At 45.9% G+C, this 20,087-nt stretch overlaps 2 protein-coding genes across 4 annotated transcripts in view; both read right to left on the bottom strand.

The window, feature by feature from the left end:
• The window catches only part of sdc3 (syndecan 3), a 29,574-nt gene extending 28,679 nt beyond the window's left edge, over positions 1–895 (bottom strand). The window contains exon 1 of one of the 2 annotated variants that reach the window (XM_088405477.1): positions 516–895. In XM_088405477.1, the coding sequence (XP_088261603.1) occupies positions 516–572 (57 nt within the window). In that variant the 5' untranslated portion in view covers positions 573–895. The remainder of the gene's footprint in view (positions 1–515) is intronic. The other variant, XM_088405476.1, reaches the window with a different exon arrangement.
• Positions 896–2,735: 1,840 nt separating this feature from the next.
• pum1 (pumilio RNA-binding family member 1) lies at positions 2,736–19,969 on the bottom strand. 2 transcript variants are annotated; one of them, XM_088405222.1, is made up of 23 exons: positions 19,800–19,969; positions 17,616–17,787; positions 16,735–16,857; positions 15,670–15,738; positions 15,136–15,238; positions 13,535–13,728; positions 12,555–12,727; positions 12,223–12,487; positions 11,394–11,487; positions 11,202–11,300; positions 10,998–11,140; positions 10,391–10,529; positions 10,183–10,317; positions 9,582–9,884; positions 8,847–9,089; positions 8,499–8,769; positions 7,596–7,725; positions 7,389–7,523; positions 6,162–6,299; positions 4,876–5,001; positions 4,658–4,779; positions 4,400–4,592; positions 2,736–4,164 (listed from the first exon to the last, which is right to left on the bottom strand). In XM_088405222.1, the coding sequence occupies exons 1-23, from the start codon at positions 19,952–19,954 to the stop codon at positions 4,033–4,035; spliced, it is 3,657 nt and encodes a 1,218-aa protein (XP_088261348.1). In that variant the 5' UTR covers positions 19,955–19,969; the 3' UTR covers positions 2,736–4,032. The 2 variants fall into 2 exon arrangements, with proteins under 2 accessions (XP_088261348.1, XP_088261347.1); XM_088405221.1 differs by having other exon boundaries at positions 15,136–15,241.
• Positions 19,970–20,087: the final 118 nt, after the last annotated feature.

Raw genomic sequence — 20,087 nt, forward strand, 5'->3', positions numbered from 1 at the left:
GATAAATGCGGCTCCATCGGCATCGGGAGACGTGGGCGTGTTGTGACGGTGGTTCCGTTTTTCGTTCGGGGCGAATGAGGGGGGGTCCCGATGACATCATCCATCCACTTCCACGCGAAATGTGGCCGCTACCCCACCCCCCCCTTCAGGATGACACCGACCTCACAAACCGCAGAGCCTCGTAATTAAGATCAATTAGAGATTACCCACTAATTACTCACACACGCACGAACGTACAAAATGCGCGTGGAGGAGAGAGGAGTTTTTTATTTTTATTTTGGGGGGGTCACCGGGGGCCCTCACAGGTCTGATATGTAGGTCGAGTGCAGGATTTCCTCGCTGATATCACTCGCGTCTCATTTAGTGACGCATGCGCACACGCACGCGGCGAGTTAAGTAGAAGCGAACGTGCGCGTGCACACAAAGGAACCGACGCGGTGGGGTTGTAGGTAGCAGGCTCGGTTTAGGTGGGGTGCAGGCTCGGTTTAGGTGGGGTGCAGCCTCGCTTGACTTACCGCGGAGACGAAAGCGGCCAGCGCCAGCAGCAGCGACCCGGGCAGCAGCAGCCTCATGCTCGCGAGCGGGGTACGCGGCCGCAGCCTCCCGGTTGGTGGTAGCCGCCGCTGCCTCCTTCGAGGGGGGTGGGGGGTGTCGTCCGAAGCCGTCTGGGCTCCAACTTTCGCAGCGCGCCTCCGGCTGACGTTTGGAAATCCACACGCGCGCAAAAGCGATAAGGGGAAGAAGAAACGGAAGAAGAAGGTCCCCCTCTTCTTGTGGACTTCCAAGGCCGCCTCTCCCTTCGCTCCTGATAGATTTACTGGCTCGTCTCGCCTCCCTCCGGCGAGCTCGCTCTCTCTCTCCCTCTCTCTCTCCCTCTCTCTCTCCCTCTCTCTCTCCCTCTCTCTCTCTCTCTCTCTCTCTCTCTCTCTCTCTCTCTCTCTCTCTCTCCTCCCCCCGTCGCTAAGAAGGCAGGATGTTCCGTATGGAGACGCCGCTTGGAAGCGCGAGTCTGGCGGGAGGAGGGGTTGGCTGAAGGGGGGGGAGTGGGTGTTCCGCGGAAGAGGATTGCCCCCTGCAGCTCGAGCAGGTACCCGCAGCGGAAGTGGAGCCTTTCCCGCTTCTTTTAATTTTCTTCCTGGGTTCGCTTGGTTTCAGCTTTTTTTTTAAGAGGCGGTTACACACCTGAGTGAAAACGAGTTGTCTGGTCAGGTGTGCCAAACGCACCATTACGTCACAAGAAAAGCGGAAGTGTAGCACTTTGTTTGTTTTCCCAGGTGCGTTTGCGGCGTTTATTAAAGAACGACGGGGAGCTACACCTACAGCTCAGCGAACATCCCCACAATGTTCTACTGATTTATTAATTTTTTTACACGTTTCACAATTAACAATTTCTTTGTCAATATAACGGTAAGAGCACAGTTATCCGTTCAGGTGTGCCAAACGCAGTATTTACGTCACAAGAAAAACAAAAGTGTTCCACTTCCGGTTTTTTTTTCGCAGGTGCGTTTGAGGTGTTTACTTCAGAGGGGCGAGTAGACAAACATTCGGCTCAGCGAACAGCCCCAAAATGTTTCTTTGGCGTTTTGTTTATTTGTTTTATCGATTGACATATATCCTCTTTACAATCCATAATTAACTATGTATTTGTCAATATAAAACAAAAATATATACAAACACAAAAAAGATGTTTCCATCGCATCTGCACTATGCTCACATCTCGGTTGCCTAGCAACAGGATGGTTGTTGTATTGTTTTACGAAAGAGATGGACGGGACACACCTTCTTTTTAGAGAATCGCCTTCAATAACTTGCCTGGTCACACGTGACGAACGCAAAGCGGAAGTGAAGTCCGTCTCGATTTATATTACTAATAGATTTTTTTTAGGTTATTTATTTACTGTATTCAAAAAAGAAAGGTTTTCGGCAAACTGTCCGGTCAGGTGCATCAAACGCACCACCCATTACGTCACAGTTCATTTTCATGGTCGCTTAGCAACCGAGCAGGTGCTCCGAAGCCATACAGACCCAGTCAAAAGATGGGTTTTAAAAATAGCCCCTCACATTGAATTTTAATCCAATGGATATCGCACTTAACTCGCCCCTGTCCATTATTTATTTCATCATTTTCACGACACTGGGGTTATTCTTATTTTTCTATCGTGCTTCGATGACCTCGTGGCTTTTTACGGCACTCACCTTGTTTTTTTTTGGGGGGGTGGGGGGGGGTCGTATGCCACCGTTATGCCACCTAAGAAAAATACAGATGTTTAATAAAAACGCAACGGAAGACGAAATAACATTGTCAACAAATAACTGTCAACAACGCTTTGTAGAAATTGGATTGAACAAGAAACAAAACCGGATGTTTGTGCTATCCAATTCTATCCTTTAAAAAAACGCTTAAAATTGATACGCGCTAATAAAAACTTCATTACTAACTTTGACTTCACCCTGCAATAGATGCACATGCCCCAGTTGTGATGTCTTTTTCCTTGTAAATAAGCAAAACAAGACGTAACTTGAACATATGGCATTGTGATGCTCAACAGACGCTGCTTTTGTTTTGCCCTATTTTACCGCAATTATGCTTTAATTCGAAGAAACCCACCGAGTCTCTCAAGCATCTGTGATCGATTACTTATGCCTGAACTCCTCTATAGAGGTAAAAAAAAAAAAACGAGGCTAATTAAATCAAAGGGAGGCGTTGAAGTAAGAACACACAAACAGGAAGGCAGTTTGAATTTTCAACTTTTTTTTTTTTGGTTTTTCTTTTTGTTTTTCTTCCGTTTGGTTCCAAAATAAAGATCACACAATTGTTTAGAGACAATCTACAACAGGAGTTACAAAAAATAGTTGCCCAGGCAAGTAAGCATACACAGGTTTCTGTTAACTATACACATATGGTTACAAGGTGTGCTCGTAAGTAGTAAATATACACAAGGCGGCTTTTTTTTTTTCCTTTTTCTTCACCTCAAAAAATGTCTACCTCTCTTCTCACCCCAAAAAGAACCCCTCAAAAAACCATGAACAAGTATGATACAGCACTTATAGCACTAGAGAAATGGGGGGAAATGAAAAAAAAAAAAAACTCCTCTGTACAAGCTGTGTTCACTCCCATCAAAAGTGAAGCTTTTCTATAAAAAGGTTTTAAAAAAAAAAACGTGGGGAAAAAGACCAATGAAAGCAGTGGGAGATTTTTTTTAAGTTAATCTTTTAAAACCAAGCGTGATGCAAATTTTTTTGTACAAGTACTACACTGTATAGATATAGGGAGGGCTTTCAGGAGGAAAAAAAAAAAAAAGCAAAACTTGATATTACAATTTACAATATACAACAACTCAAGTCACAAACCAGAAAAGTGAGAATATACACTGAAATGCACAGGTAATGTTTTTTCCCCCTATTTTTTTTTCGTCATCATACCAAAAAAGGGCGGTAAAGCACTTTTACATTACAAGGGTTTACAAATGTACAAGTATACAGTCAGAAGTATGCGTGATCACTACTAGGATACATTATAGATACAGAGCCGACATCAAAAAACCAGAAAAAACCTACAAAGTTTTTATATATATTTATATATATATATATTTATATGTACTGTATATGCAAAGATTCTACACCAAGTATACATTGTTATATTTATAGAAGCAAGACCAGAAAACTCCCATGCTAAATGACGTGTAGGCTGGTTAGCTGGCGCGCGTGTGTGTGTGTGTGTGTGTGTGTGTGTGTGAGAGTGCACTTGTCTACGACTGGCTGACAAATTAAACAGTCATTGGGAATTGTGGCAGGGAGCCAAAATTTAAATATGAAACAAACAAAAACAATCATAAGAATAATAATTAACGGGAGAGGTGGAACAACACTCCCAAGTTCAGCAGGCCCGAGCTAAGGTGGGGGGCGGGGGGGGGGGGGGGGGGGTTGCCGTGGAAACTGAAGGATTGCGGGAAAGGGCTGAGGGATTCCTTCGTTAAGGGTCGCGGTCATATTGGCCTGGGTTTTTCTTTTTTTTGGGGTGCGGGGGAGGAGTTACATGATGCCGTTGGGGGGCCCGCACAGGGGCCCCAGATCCACGCCGTTCTTCATGTAGTACTTCTCCAGCTTGGCCAGGATGTGTTTGCCGTACGTGTACTTGCGCAGGGTGGAGATGTGTGGCCGGATCTGGAAATCATGTAAGTCATTTGGAGACAAAACACTCATGTTCAAATAAAGTACAGATAGAGATAGCACAACAAATGTAGTTTTTAGCTAATATTTTATACTTCAACATGTAAACCATATTGAAATGTGATTTCCTACCCCTATAAACCTAGTTTGGGGGGGTTTGTATTTGAGATAAATGTTTAAAGTTCTGAAATTAAGGCTTGGCTTGACAAGTTTTTTGCGGGGGGCGCACCTTGTGCATGACGATCTTGCGCTGGGTGGGCTCGGCCACGTCGATCATCTTCTGCACCACGTAGTTGGCGTACTGGTCCTTCATCATGGTGTATAAGGCACTGTGGGGGCCCTCCGTCAGGCTGCACACCTCGTCGATCAGCACGGCTCGCTCGGCCCGCGACGCGTGCGTCACGCACTTCTCCACCACGTTGCTGAAAAAGGGCCGTTCACTTTGCCGCCGTTCCCCGGGCACCGTGCATTTGTTTGCCTCGTTTACCTGGCAAATTTGTGCTGGCTGAGTCCCAACACGTTCCCTCTGATCTCGGCCACGATCTTGCTCTTATCTTCGGCTCGGCCGTGCTCCAGCACGTGCTGGATCACGTAGTTGCCGTACTGGTCCTGGACGAAGGAAGGAAGTATAAAAGAGGCGCTCCCATTTGTTTTAAAAGATCAGATCTCGGATCGGGGCGGTCTTCGTTGAACGCGGTGTCCAACCTGCACGAGCTGCTCGGTGTGCTGGTGGAGCTCCTCCAAGATGGGCAGCGTCTGCTCGGGCAAGCAGTGCTCCAGGATGCGTTGGATGACTCGGCAGCCGTACGGGTGAGTGGACAAGGCGAACACCTAGCGCAAAAACGCGCACGGTTACGCTGGGATTTATCGTGTCAAAGCGAAATGGCGTTTGTCTTTTTATAAAATGGATTAGCACATCACTATTCTGATGATGATCTAGCACAGCAGGGGTACGTGATATTTTAAGGAGGTTTTAAAAAGGATCTTCCAGGTAACTATATAATAATCTACAATATGTTTTAAAGCTATGACAACAGTGCATTTTCCCTTTCAAATTAAGAGCAAACGAATTGGAGCACTTACGACACCTATTGCAAAATAGTGTTATAGTAATATGGCAGACAAAATGGAAATAAAACATCTTTTAAAGTTTAAGTAAAATACGCAAAAAAAATTAAGAGGTAAAAATGAGGTAACAGATTACAAGCAGTATTATTAATTACTGTACATTTACTAAGTACTGAGTAAATATGAAACCCTTAATAGTGAACCGTTAATTAGCGTGACTTTGAATAGAAACAAAAGGGAATTAATTAACTTTTAATTAATGTTTCAATGTGAATTTAGAACTACTTATGCATTTAGAATGTTCATATTTTTTTCCACACTATTTTTGTTTTCAATTCAAAGATAACTCATATTAAGTGAATCAAAAGGGTCTAATTTAATCATGTTTAAAATTACTATTATTGCTTGGAACGCTACCACTAGAAATAAAGCTCCAAAGTTTATAAATCAGACACATACGGCATATGCAAAAGTTCTTTGTGCCTAAATATTTCATATCATTGAAAAAAATCGGTTGAGAGGCGCCGATCTCGTGAGTGGGACATTGTTTGTGTTTATTTTTTCAGTGTATCCTTGGCGTGTGAGCAAATGCGCTTGTCTACTTTTTCGACCTCCCAGTTTCAAAGACAGGATTTCGTGTTGTTGATTCATTGCGGGAAGCCTTTGGAAAAACCACCGCCCCACCCTGTACAACGCCACGGGGAAGGTGAAAACCAAATTCCCGACACCGCACACACAAAGCAAACACACGCACGCGCGACCGCACGCAGACGAGCCGAAGGGCAGACGTTCCTCCGACGCATAAGGCGCTGCTCGTTAGCGCGCTATGCTAATGCCACATTTAGCAAATGAATAGAAGATGGCTAGCGGGCTGCGGTGGTTTGCGTTGCCGCGGCAACACGGCGCACGTGCGCGGTTCCTACCTGTCCCTTGAAGGCGTCGATGATGAAGTGCAGCGCGTGCGGCTGCACGCACTCGATGCACTTCTGCACCACGTGGTTGCCGTTCTGGTCCTTCACGCACTTGAGCACGTGGCCGTCCAGCTCGCGCACCATCTCGCTCTGCCCGCCCGGAAAAAAAAAAAAAAAAAAAAAAAGACAAGTTATCCACTGCGAGAAATCAGATACTGCCTCCAAGCACTTTTTTTCCCCCCCTTTTAACAGCGGCTTAAGTGTGGCCAACAAATAGCGGTGCGCTTTGAACAGTTGCCTTGGAGAAAACAACTCGAAAGCTCCATTAAGGAAGAGATGGATGCATCACAAAAACGCCCAAGCGGGTATTGGCCCTAAAATGTAATGAGTCACCCAAAAAAAAAAAAAAAAAGAGAGCCTGTGAAGTTTAAACACTCACTCACTCACTCACTCACTATCTTGGCAGTTACGGATTACAATCGTGAGTCACTACTGCTACTCCTTGTCTGTTATTTAACATTCCTGTTTTGTGGCCAGCCAAATGCTTTAAAATGCCACAAGAAAAAAATATATACATATATAACTTCTTATGACATATAGCAGTGGTTCTAAGATGAACAAGGTCCTCAACAAATCCAATTTGATGCAGTACATCTCTCTTTTCAAATCGAGAGTAAATAAATTGGGCATCAATTAAGTTATTGCTTAATTGGGTAATAGTACATACATTGGGAAAACATACATACATTGTATGTATTGTCATTAGAGATTACATTTTCATTGCATATATGATGGGAGGAAACCGTAAAGTTTAAATACTCACTATCTTGGCATCATATCACTACTGTTACTTCTTGTCTGTTATTTAACATTCCTTGAACACTCCACAATAAAACTTTCATTACATGGTGATGATTTTCAAAAAGGAGGTATATGAAGTTGGCATGTAAGATTTCAATAGGCTCCCTGTGGATATTGATACACGCACAGTATATTATTCTTTTCAAATTAAGAGCAAATAAACTCGAACTATCAAATGAAGCTATTTATTGCTAAACTGAGTTCTAATGAATCACTTAAGCTATTATATATGCCTTTATTTTGTAAAGTTGTATACAGATGTGCAACTGACAAAAAGAAAACAAATGTCCGACGTGGGGCGGGGATCACATGGGGCACCACTGAGAAAAGGTTTGCATTCTTCCTAACTTGTTGCGCGTTGTGAAGCGCGGTACTCACAATGACCTGCTGGTCGGACGGGATGAACTCCAGCGCTTTTTGGATGACTCTGCAGCCGTACATCTGCAGGGCCAGCGACAGGACGTGGCCGCGGATGCGCTCGGCCAGCGCCAGCTTCTGGTCCAGGCTGCCGAACTGCGCACAAAATCCGGTGGTTATCCCACGCCGCCATAAAACTGCGACGTCCAGAAGCGGACGGGGGCCCACCTCAAAGAACTTCTGGATGACGTAGTTGCCAAAGACGTCCACCATGAGCTGGTAGGCGGCCTGCAGGATTTCGCTGAAGACCAGCTGGCGCTCGGCCGGACTGGCTCGTTCCAACTTTAACTGGATGAACCTGCGGCAAGATGAGGAGCGCCCGGCTTAGCGTGCCGCTAATGGCCGAAAACAATACAGCGGGAGGAGGAACGCGGCCGGTGACGGATGCCAGGCCAAATTACAGATAAGAAAGCCAACGATAATGACAGGCAACCAGAAAAATGTCTGGAACCGGCAGACGGCATGTCAGGCTGGAAAAACACAACATTAAAACACATGGCAGGCCCTGGGGAAAACTATACGCTAAGTAGAATGCATCACCCGGTTGATTTTTGCCAAAACATTTTTGTTTTCTTATTTATTGAAAATCTGGATTGAAATATAAGATAAAAACACAGTCGATTTCGAGAGAACCACTATATCAAGTATTCCATTTCAAGAGGCAAAATGCAATACTCATTGAAATCTGCATTTGCTAGATTCCGACACTGCAGGATAGAAGAGTAGGAGTGGATTGTGGAACGGACTGCTTTGAGAGCTAGGATCTGAGATTTTGGATGCAGAACAACATCATTTGATACTGATTTTTGGGGAGCTAATATCAGGCAAATACCCAATATCAGTATTGGATCGGGACCCTCTTTATATGTTGTTGGCGATATTGTGAGTTGAGTCCATCAAAAAATGAGGAGGCTCATCTTCCCTGCTTTCAATGTACATATCGCTAAAACCAAAATACTAACAAGCTGCATGCCTACTTAGTCATTTTAACCTCCCCAAAATCAATTTGTACAAAAATACCGGAGCCTGGTTTGTCAATGAAGCCGAACGCTAATGTCGCTAAGGGCTAACCTGCTGCCGTGCTGGTCCTGGCTGAACTCCATGATGTGCCCGGCGATGTCGCGCAGCTGCAAGTTGGGGTAGCGGTTGTTGCGGAAGTCCTCCAGCAGGCGGCTGCGTCCCGACGGCATCACGTCCGACATGCCGTAGCGCAGCCGCGACGACGGGAACAGCTGGCTGCTGGGAGAGAAGAGCGACGAGCCCGAGCTGGCGGCGCTGCGGTACTTCGCCTCGGCGCCCGGGGCGGCCGAGATGAAGCGCCCGCTCCCGTTGGTCAGGCCCCCTGTCGGATGCGTGGGACGCGGCCGTGAAAAGAAGCGGCGCCAAAAGGATCGAGAACCTCCGGGATCGTCCGCCTACCCAAATTGAGGTTGGACGAGGAGCTGTGGTTGGAGAGCGAGGGCGGCGGGGTGAGCGAGTGGGACGGGCCCTGGTTGGGCAGCGGCATGCCCACCGGGCCGGGCGAGGGGCTGAAGCCCAGCGTGCCGTTATAGAAGCCGCCGTGGCCGATGGGCGTCAGGCTGGAGGGCGTGCGCTTGTACAGCTCGTTGTTGCCCGTCAGAGAGTCGCGCCGGGAACCGCTGCCGCCGCTCGAGTTGGCCACTAGGGGGAAGCAAAGAACACAGCGACGGCCCTCTTAATCACAGACTGCGGGTTGAGTTTAAATGTGCTTAACTTATAAACAAAAAATATAATGTATAGTTTTAAAAATTCTGGAGATTTTTAACATGTATCTGTAAAAATAATATTTAATGAATGATGGTGCCTGGCATATATTAGCCTACTGTAAGATTTTATTCTAAACAATTCTTTATAACTCAAATATTCACAAGGGTAAATAGAGCCAGATCAAACATTTACCAAAAGACAAAAAAAAACATTCGGCAGCCACCAAAAAGTGATAAAAAGTTAACTTGGTTCCTTCTGCCATCTAGCGGAAGAATATTGAACTGCTCTGCCTATTACTAACCCTGAAGATGACTAAAAAGAAAAACATAACATTGATGTTAAAAATTTGGGGGATGAAATAATTGTTATGTCTGTTTTATGGTACATTATTGTATGTATGTAAAAATGCAGTCCCAACGCTCCCACCTGCGGTACCAAATCCTCCCAACGTGGCCCCCAGGGTGGCGCCGAGCGAGGAGGAGGCCTGCTGGCTGAAGCCCAGGGAAGCGGAACCCGGGCCGGGCTGGCCTGAGCCCTGCGAGAAGAGCGAGGAGCTCTGCGAAGACGAGCTGAGCGAGGACGAGCCGTAAAAGGAGCTGCCGCCCAGGGGGCCGCCGCCGGGGCCGCCCTGCTGCTGGGGCTGCTGGGACGTCATGGCGCGAAAGGGCCCGTTGGCGCCGCCGCCCAGGCCGCCGTTTGCGCCGCCCGCCGAGGCCGCCGCTGCAGCAACTGACCACAAAGAGAACGTCAATATACGCCTTTCCTAAAAAGGAGCAATAATGGTTTACTTTTGGATGACAACTGCTGAAAATCGAAAACAACATCCACACGTGAGAACTGATCAATAGAAAACTTTCCAGACAAATTATGACGCAATTATTCGGCAAAATGTGACCAAAATGTGAGGTTTTAGCCCCAACGCCAGCGGTCTCCTCAGCAGCTAACTTAGATATCGAAGAACCATTCTAAGTGTGGTGGCAGTTAATGAATGAAAAGGCTTGAAGAAGATGCTTCAGATGTGTCTCACCTGCTTGCGCGGCAGAAGGCGATATGATGACGGACGCGGGCGCCATGAGGCGAACGGGCCCGCTACGGGCTCCAGTGTTGACCACCAGTGCGCCGGTCTGGTCGTAGTAAGCGGCCGGGGCCAGGACCGGGTAACCTGGGAAAACGGGAGCCGGGTGAGAAAAGGAAACGCCGGCGACGGCGGCGAGCATGGGTTAGCGGCGCCTCACCGGGCACTCCTGCCGCCAGCCCCTGCCCGAAGGCCAGGGCGGAGTTGACGGCTGCCGTGGCAACCAGCTGCTCGTTCTGCTGCCCTTGCTGCCCCTGGCTGGGCGTCAGCGGACGCTGGTTGCCTCCCGCACGCATCACCTTGATGGGTTACAAAAAAAAGAAGTGATTTTAGAGCTTTTACTATCGTTTTATTGATCAACCAGATAACCTGATAAAAGCTCACTTTGCATTAAAGTGTATTGCAAAACCATTTTCCCCCAAATTTTCCCATTTTCCCAAATCCTTTTTTTAAATTTTTTATTTTGCCGTAGTTCCGTTTTAGTTTGTTTCTTTCGTTTAAAAATAAACACATCAAATGATTATTTTCTCTGACTGGTCTGACGCAAAGGGAATATAAGCAGCAATAGAAAAAAGTTACTGTCCTAAAAAAGTAGATGTTAAGAAATGTCATATTTGGATTAAAAAAAATAATCAATCGGCTTCCGTAAAAGGCTGAAATCACAAGCTTGACATTTTTATGCTCTAAATTCAATGATCAAAAAAGGTTTCGCGTGAATTTTGATCGCTCCAAACGACTTGAGCCGTGCAAACATTTGCATGACCGACCTGCTGTTGGTTCTGCTGGCTCTGGCCCGCCGCCTGCTGATTGGCCGAGTTGTTGGCGGCGGCCGCCTGTTGCTGGAACAAATTGGCGGGGTACACGCCCCACGGCGTGACGCCGTAATACTGAGGGGGCATCACCGCAGGACCTGCAGACGCAAAATTTGTTGAAGAACTTTGCAAAGCGCGTACGGAGCCGTAAAATTGTACCCAGGGTTGCCGCCGCCGCTAATCCCGCCGCGTAGGGGTCCGTACCCGGAGGTCCGGCGCTGATGATGTAAGGATTGGGCACAAAGGCGGGGGCCAGACCTGGAGGCAGTCGGTAAACATCAGGAAACCGGGAGGAAATCCTATTTTCCTCCATTTCTTTCCTAATATGGGGAGAAGGTGTCATTTTCCTACCAATGTGCGGCTGCTGGGCCGCCGCCAAGGCGTACTGCTGCTGCTGGGCCGCCGTCAGCTGCTGCACGGCCAGAGCGTTGTTTCTCTGGAAGAGCTGACGCGCAAAAGGAAAAGGTTTCGGTACGACTGTTGGGACAATTATGGCCTTCAAACGAAAGCCAGATAGATAGATTTTTTGGATAGATTTTTCTTTATTTACTTGTTAGGGGGGAAAAAATGACAACCAGGAATGTCATTATCAGCCATTTTTAGAATCGATTAACATTTTTTTTTGGAGTGATTATGTACAATTAACCCGATAAAGCTTTAGTGTATTGCAAAACCATTTTAACATTTAAGCAATGTCATGAGGGGGATTGATGAAGTCACCTACTTTTTCAAACTTAGCAACCGGCTCTGTCATCGTTTTACAAATGTGATGTTTGTAAACGCTTACTTGGATTAAACGAGGTCATCGGTCCGTTTCTTGAAAGATGACAGAAATACAAAAATAAATTCTCAGAGGCGGAAATCAGAAGATTTTGACAACTTTAAGATGGGGTACAAACAATAACTCCAAAAGATGACTTGATTATTAAAATAGTTGAAGTTTGACTTGCTAATTGTCTGCTCGATTAATTTTTACAGGTCTACCGAAACCCTCAGTCATTTAAAAATTTAGGTACAAATTTTTAGATATGTAGGCTTGTTTTTAAAATGACATATCATTGTTTTGTGTTCCAGGATATCTTATGTATCAGAAACACTAGCGGTATCTGTAAGAAACTGGTATCAAAAGTGTCTTTCCGACAAATTCTAATAAACTGTTGCTCCATAAACTGCTCGATACCTGCTGCTGGTTGGTGTAATCAAAGAGTCCCACGGTGGGCGCCGAGTCCATGGGCATCTGCGAGTTGTAGTCGAACTGCAGCGGCTCCATGACCGACTCCATGGGGTCCATGGCCACGCCGCCCTGGTCCACGCCGGGGAAGTCCTCGGGCGGTTTGGGACCCCCGCCGCCACCCAGGGGCGTCAGCCCGTCAACGCCGACGCCCCCCGGACCGCCCAGCAGGTCCCCCTCTTGTCCCGGGGGCTGCATGTTGCCTGGCGGGCGGCTGCCCAAAAAAACGCAAAGTCAGGCGGGGGGACGGACGGACTTGTGCGAGAAGCCGCCGAACGTACCCGAAGTCTTTGACGTCGACGTCCAGGCCGTTCTGCACGGGCAGACCGTTGGGGTTGATGACGTCGTTGATGACGTCGGCCTCCGCCTCCGCCAGCTCTTTCAATTTTTCCGCTTCAAACGGCACCTTTGGCTTCTCGCGCTTGTCCTCCACCGCCTCGCCGTCCCGCTGGCCCTGTGTCGCGACATATGACTAAGAATTGAAAAATACGCCCAAGTAAGCTATCAACTAAGATTACTAAATTGAACGGCCAATTTATCTGCGCCAATATTTGGCATGTTGACAAATTCATACATTTTAAAATCAGATGCCCTATAATAAATCAATTTAAAATTGTTACTTTTTTGCAACGATTAATCGATCATTATTTTTGGTGACCAATGACGCGCTTTGGATCATTTTTTTTTTTTTTTCATTTTAAATGGATCAAATGCTCAGAACATTTTTTTTGGACTAAAATGAAATAAATAAAAAAATGGTCCAATGTTCAATAATATAAACATTTTGCAAATCTGAAAATTTCTCCGATAAAAATATACACTTAAAAAATGTCAACAATTAAAATGTATTAATTCATTTTTATTTTACTTATTTTTTTATTTACACCAGCTCCTTGAATATATACTAAACGCACTCTTTAGCCTGTAATTATAAAAATGCTCCGATACCGCACTACAGGAGCTGATACCGGACAATCATATAAATACTAATTTTCTGTCACTTCTGAGCATGAAAACCAATTGCCTGGAAATATTTGCTTACCTTCTTTTATTCAAGTTCTTTTATTGTATTATATTTATATATATTATAATACATATTATTATATTTATTTTGATTTTAATTGTACTTTTCCTCCTCTCGTGGTCAAACAAACATTCATTCATTGTACTCCCTGAGCATGATGCAGTGAACCAACAATAAGACTTTTATTTAAGTCCATTTTTGGACTTACAGGAAGCAAAAAAACAAAACAAGACTCACGTAAGGTCCTTTCCGCAGGCAGGAGTCCAGCTTGTCGGCGGGCGAGGAGGACAACACGTACTCCACCATGCTGACGCCCAGCCCGCCGCTCTCGGATCGCGGCGACATGACGGAGCCCACGCCCACCTCGCCGCCGCCGTGGAACCCCTGGCCGGGTCGGCGGGACACCATGATTGGCTGAGATACCGAGTGGTCTGCGGCAAACGGGAGGGATGGTTGCGAAATATCATCACTTTATTTGAATGAATCAAGGGCAAAATAACAAAAGTCTGAAATAACCGCAGCAAGATACATTTCAAAATAACCCAGCCCTTCCCAAATGGTATATAGCTATTAATGCCTACACTTTTATTTTGAAGTAGATAACCAGTCAGTCAGCATGTCGTGGCGTAATGGTTGACTTGACTCATCACTGACGTCAACAATCCTACATTGTTGTGAAATCAAGTTCAGTTGCTAATTATGCTCATTAAGGATGCTTAAAGAAGACTGAATTATGCTATTATACTGTGCCTGTTGCCAGCAATTAGCGGCTGATCCGATGTAAGCGGCTAGCAGCAGAAGCGGGCAGCGTTAGATGCTAGCAGCGTTAACGGCTAGCGGCACTCAACTGGCCCATCGACATAGGCCATCAGACAACTTTTCAAAGGCGGTTTAATCCATCTAAACTGCCACAGTTGCCGTTCCTACTGTTCACTTTTGACAAAGCAGGCTGACAAATGCGCTAGCTAAGCTTGCAAAAATAGCTACGATGGTGTTGACTTTGTTCCCGAAATCAAACAGGCTGATATTAGTCTAAAATCTCACTAGAGTAAGCGAGTTTTAAAAAAAAAAAAAAAAATACTTTTTTTATTAACTGGGAGAGTGTTATCGTTTCCTGTATTCATTATTGTGGCGGGCCAGTTAAAACTAATCTCTGGCTTCTAATCGCTGTCAGTAGAGCCCGGTAAAAATGGATCTTTGACGCCTAAAGTCGTCAACGTCGCTGAATGAGTTAACCAACCAAACTTTTGTTCATTTAAATACCAGATTCTTCTATAGAATTTTAAGATATCCTAATGTCCAAATTTTCAAAACCTGCAGCCCTAATTCATTTTGCGTTAGAAAATTTACTAAGTACGGAAACAAAAAGCTTTGTCATTTTGTTTTACTGAACCAAGCATAAAAGATTAAATACTTGCGCAATTTACACCGATAAAAAAAAAAAAAAATCCCTAATTGCGGTGCTGTCTTAAGTGTGCATTTTTATGAAATGCGTTGCTGCGAAACCGTTTTTATTGCCATATAAATGCGACGATTATACAAAAACATGACGATTGAATCGCAACAGTCAATTTGGCTCATTACGCCGTTTGACTCTACGTTTTAATTTGCCCGCTTATGCTCCATTAGCTTTATTTTAGTCTTGGAAAATGAGAACGATGACAATCAAGCCAGTCAGTCAAATGGCCGCAAGAAAAAGTGACACAACTCGTATGCCATCTTACTTTCCGCATCCACGACTTATTACGTATCCTATTGGCAGACGTAAAACAGACTCCCGAGCGGTTTCTCCGAAAATCAAAAGCAAAAAAAAATAAAAAATCCAAACTTTGGCCTACCCGAGGCACCCCATGCGCTGTCTCTCCACTGGTCCAGAAAGATCCCCTTTGGCCCGTCTTTCCCGGAGTCGTCCGTCTCCCAGAACTTCTTGCCTGTGAGCAGCTGCTGCAGATAGACAGAGCCAAAAACAAAGCGGTTCACTTCGACCTGTGAAACCACAGAAACATCCAACGATGCGGGGAAAAATAATTGCGGCAAAATTCAAAACGAAATGAAGAAGAAAATGAAGCATGTTTGAATATTCAACGACAATATTAGGAAGTTCCTACAAGCGGTTGAGGGTTCAATCAAAGAAAGCTACAAGCGCCGGGCAAATTCTTATTTTTCCTGCAATCGTTCTTCTGGAAAAACAAAGGTCAGGGCCGCGCAGCCCTTTTCAACTTTTCGCCCGCTTTAATTAAGCCGGGATTTCCTGTTCGGCAAGTCGGTGGTTGGCCGCGGTTTGGCCAAGGTGCCGTTAAAGAAAAGGAAAAAAACAAGAAACAGACAATGCCACTCAGAGTACGAGTTTAGGACCGAGGCCGCCGTCTCACCTCTCCCATCGCGCGCCCCTCCAACGCCAGAGCCTGGAAGTCGTGGTTCAACTCGTCCATGGAGCGCACCTGAAGGCAAAGGACAAAATTCAACAACAACAAAAATATCAACCGTCTATTTTTATAACACGAAAATATATGACAGCGCGACCGGAGTGGAAAAAAAATAAATTGCTTTTGTAAGACGTCATCTCTTTAATGTCCGTCCATCAACTGAGGTCATTCCGATTACTACTCGTATTATTTCCTAGGAGGAGGCATTTATTTTGTTATGCCAACGATCCAAACATCTATCACGCGGATCGCTAATTTCCACGTAAAAACGAATACTAGACACAAAAAGGTATCGCATCCCGTCACAAGTTATTTGACGAAGGCGTCTTATTTTTGCAATGCAGAGAGAGAACATTACAGCGAGACCACAAGGCTGAGTGGAAAAATAATTGCTTTCGGAGATGAAATTGTTTTAATGGACGTACACGAAGTGGGGTCATTACAATAACTACCTGTATTATGTCTGAGAAGGAAGTGTTTACTTTTGTGATGCCCACAGACAAATGGAACGCTAATTTCCAAGAATAATATTGACGCGGGAACAATTTGTTTTATTCCCGAGTTATTTGAAGGAGGCCTCCGTTTAGATACAGAAAGAGAACATTTGAGAGCGACCACAAGGGGAAAAATACTTGCTTTTGTCATCACGGTGACTAGCAGGCCTATTTGAGGGAGGCGTTCATTAAACAAACGTGGACATAGACAACAGAACAGAGCAAGTGCATATTAGAGTCTAACGGAACGCCAACTGTTGTTCAAGATTGCATCTTTTTTTTAAGTCCAGCCAATAAATTGAGGTCATTACAGTTCCTAACCAGTCTATTGGAGGGAGGCGTTTTTTAAACATCATTTTTCTGCACTGAGGACACTTCAGGGTTTACTGCAATGCGATTGGTCGTTGAAGCTCGCGTCTCACATGCACATCCATAGACGGAGGGCATTAAGTTGCTACCCAGTATATTTGAGGGAGGCGTTTATGTTAAATTGTGTTCAGTGTGAAGGTAGGGTTACCTGACTGTCATGGATGTTGTCTCCGGTGGGCCAGCGGTGTTTTCCCGGCTGCTCGCCGTGCTGCCGCTGGAAGAAGTAGTCCACCATGGCGTCATCCTGGGAACGTCCGGCACCTGCCGCACCCTGAGCCCACAAAATGGCCGACCAATCGGAGTCAACCGCAAATATGCCTCATCGTCCAATAGAAGAGACGCATTACCGAACCAAACTTTTATCGTTCATTGCTCATAAGGATGGGCGAGTACGGTATCGGTGCGATACCCGGCCTTAATTTCAATGTACGGGTCGGTACTCGCGATGTCACCCGATACTGGTATCGATGACGAAAAAAAATGAGGAATTAGAAGAGTAGAGAAATGTAGCTTTTCGGGGGAAATATTTTGTATCAAAAGAATTTGTGATATCAACACTTGGTATCAGTATCAGTGACTACTTAAGAGTTGAGTGCCCGCATTGCTCTGTAAATAAGTGAAATGGAACATCCCTAATAATAAAAAAAATAATAACAACAATATAATAATAATACATGTATACATATATACATGCAAAGAGAGTAAGCCTTTTTATGGGAAAATGCTATAGTGGAATATATATAGATCTATGGTATTTGGAGGTGATATTTTGTGTATCAATAGCATTCGTGGTATCAGGACTTGGTATTGGTATCAGTTACTCCTCAAGTGTTGAGTACTCGTGCTGATATCGATCTGAAAATGAGTGCCAACGTATGTTTCTTTACATGAGTGTTCAATATCGCAATAATATTGGTATCGCTACATTCAACGCCCAGATCACTTTTTCTCATGCAGCCATTAAAAAAACGAAGGTGAATTTTCAGCGACGAACGGGTTTTACGATAAAAAGTCCCAAGTTTTTGTTACCTGCTGGCTGGGCTGCGCGGCCTGCGGGCTCTGCCCGGCGGGAGGGGCGTGTCCTCCGCTGCTCAGCACCACGGGCATGCTGCTGGCTGACGTCGTCGTGTGGTGGGGGCCGAAGGAATCCTGCCAGAGTACCGCTTTCCTCTTCAGCACACACTGCTCATTCCACCACAGCCTGACCACCCGAGCAACAAAAACAAGTGTTACGCCGCGACATCGCCATGGGACAAGCCAATTCAATTGGATTCTCGCTTGTTGCCAGGTAGAACTCGGGATTTTTCCCGTATCATAGGCATAAAAATATCCTTGTGTCCATTGTAGGGGACATTTGTTTATGGTCTATATATTTTTGAATCATTCCAGCGACTCAAATAAGTCCTAGTGTCCTCATAAGAGAACATCCAGGCCTTTCGATTTAGGTCTTCTGTGTTTGGGTAGGACGCGATTCACTTTGCGGGCTCAATGAGACAAAATGGACACAACAGGGGAAGCAAATAATTGGTCTTATTTGAAGTTTTGGAGATGGGGGCATGACGATATCCACCACAGGTCCAGCTTATTCATTTGTGTCCAATGTAGTGGACAATTTATTTTTGGTCTGTATATTTTGACACATTTGAGCCACCCGACTTAGTCCAAGTGTCTTAAGAAGAGGACATCCTGGTGTTGTGTGTTTCGGTAGGATGTAGTTCACTTTGCAGTTTTGACAAAACAAAATGGACACAAAAGTGGAGGCAAATAAATAAGACTGGGTCTTCATCTGAGGTTTGCTAGCAGAATCATTTTAAAATCAGTGTTTGTATTCGTCCTGATTTGAAAGGCAAGCAAAAATAATTGTGGACAACCGTCTCACGCTTAGTCAATAATCCACTCGGTCATTACCAGGTAATAAAATGTGCTGAGGTAACATATTTTGCAGCCGTCTTCAAACTGCACTAGTGATCATTGTGAAAGTATTCAAAGTGTTTTACGGGCACTCGCCTGCAAAATGAGATTAGATCTAAAAAACAAAATGTCTGCCTTGACAATGACAACAATGCTCATTTTCTGCTGTGATTCATGCAGCCTGACAGATGAATGCTGAGCAGGTTAAAAGCCCCCAAAATAATGCATCACGCACGGGCCAAGCTGTCTTTTACAACCCCCTCCTTATCTTATCCTATTTAATCTCTTTAAAAAAAAAAGCACCGGGTTCAATTAGGGCCTTGTGGGCAAAGAATAATATTGTTCAGGTTCATTAGCATGTTAGCTACCTTCACAAATACACACCCCCTTTTCAGAAAAGACACTCAAAATCATGGTTGAAATGTTTTAAAAATCTTAATAATCGCCATCCAGAAGACGCTTTGATACAAGTGGAAGGTATTTTTGACGGTTTCGACGACGAAGCGACAGGTAGATAAAACACCCGGAAATCCACAACACTCGGGTCATTCACCGACATGTCATGCTTTCAGCACCCGGAAACGATCGGCGATTCCCGGGTAGAAGTCCAACGGGAACCGAGTGGTTTGGTGGCTGTCCACCGGACCATTTGTTCGTATCACGTCTCCACCGCCGGTTTCGTAGACGGGGTGTGACAATACAGGTTAGCTTCCCCGGCCACTCACGTTTGTCTTCCCCCTTCCACGGCGGACATGACACAACAAAAGCAGGCACAATGCGCACCGGCACCGACAAAAACAACAACCGCGGCTTTCATTCGCACGTATCCGTGTTCACTCACGCCAGAACCGGGATCGGCAAGAGAACGTCTCGGCCGTTCGCTCGGTGTGTCGGTGTCTGGCAACAATAACACGGCCTGCCCCCCACAAATGAGTCCACACCGCTTTCAGCCCCGGGTGAACCGGTGACCAAACCTGGGCGCCTAAGTCTGTTTTTTTTTTTCTTCTTCTTAACAGGGGGTGTTGGGACAAACGGTCGGACGGGCAGGTTTTCTCGCCGGTGTGCCGAGGACCCCCCGCGCCCCCTGACCGGAGAGACACCCGTGACGCGGGGTGCTAACAAAGGCCCGCGAGCTGTCTGGAGCGGAAGACCGACACAACGGGAGGAAAGGGGGGGAGGCGGTCGGCTCGGCTCCGTCTCACAAAAGACGCTCCTTAGCCCCGTCGTGGTGACAATATCCGCACCGGTGCGTGGCAAAACGGCGTGCCCAAGTATCGCGCCGGGTCAACGGGCGGTACTCACCGGCGGAGAGGGTGGATGGTGACGGATTTGGGCCCCAGCTTCTCTCTGACGCCCCAGGATTTCACTCCGACAACATGGCGGCTCGGCGGAGGAGTAGGCGCGAGCGCTGCATGATGGGAAGGGACGGGAGGGCCGCGAGAGAGCGTGCGGTTCATTGCGCCAACCGGGGAGGGGAGGGCCGCACCGGGCCTGGCTTCCTTTGTTAGGCCGTGTGCTGCGTTTATGGACCTCATTCACGCCGTTTGTCAATGGAGGAATACCAGACATTCATTCCTGTACCGCCGCGGT

Source organism: Hippichthys cyanospilos, chromosome 21 (assembly GCF_059441005.1).
Source record: "Hippichthys cyanospilos isolate Australia breed blue-spotted pipefish chromosome 21, RoL_Hcya_1.0, whole genome shotgun sequence".
Lineage (NCBI taxonomy): Eukaryota > Metazoa > Chordata > Actinopteri > Syngnathiformes > Syngnathidae > Hippichthys > Hippichthys cyanospilos.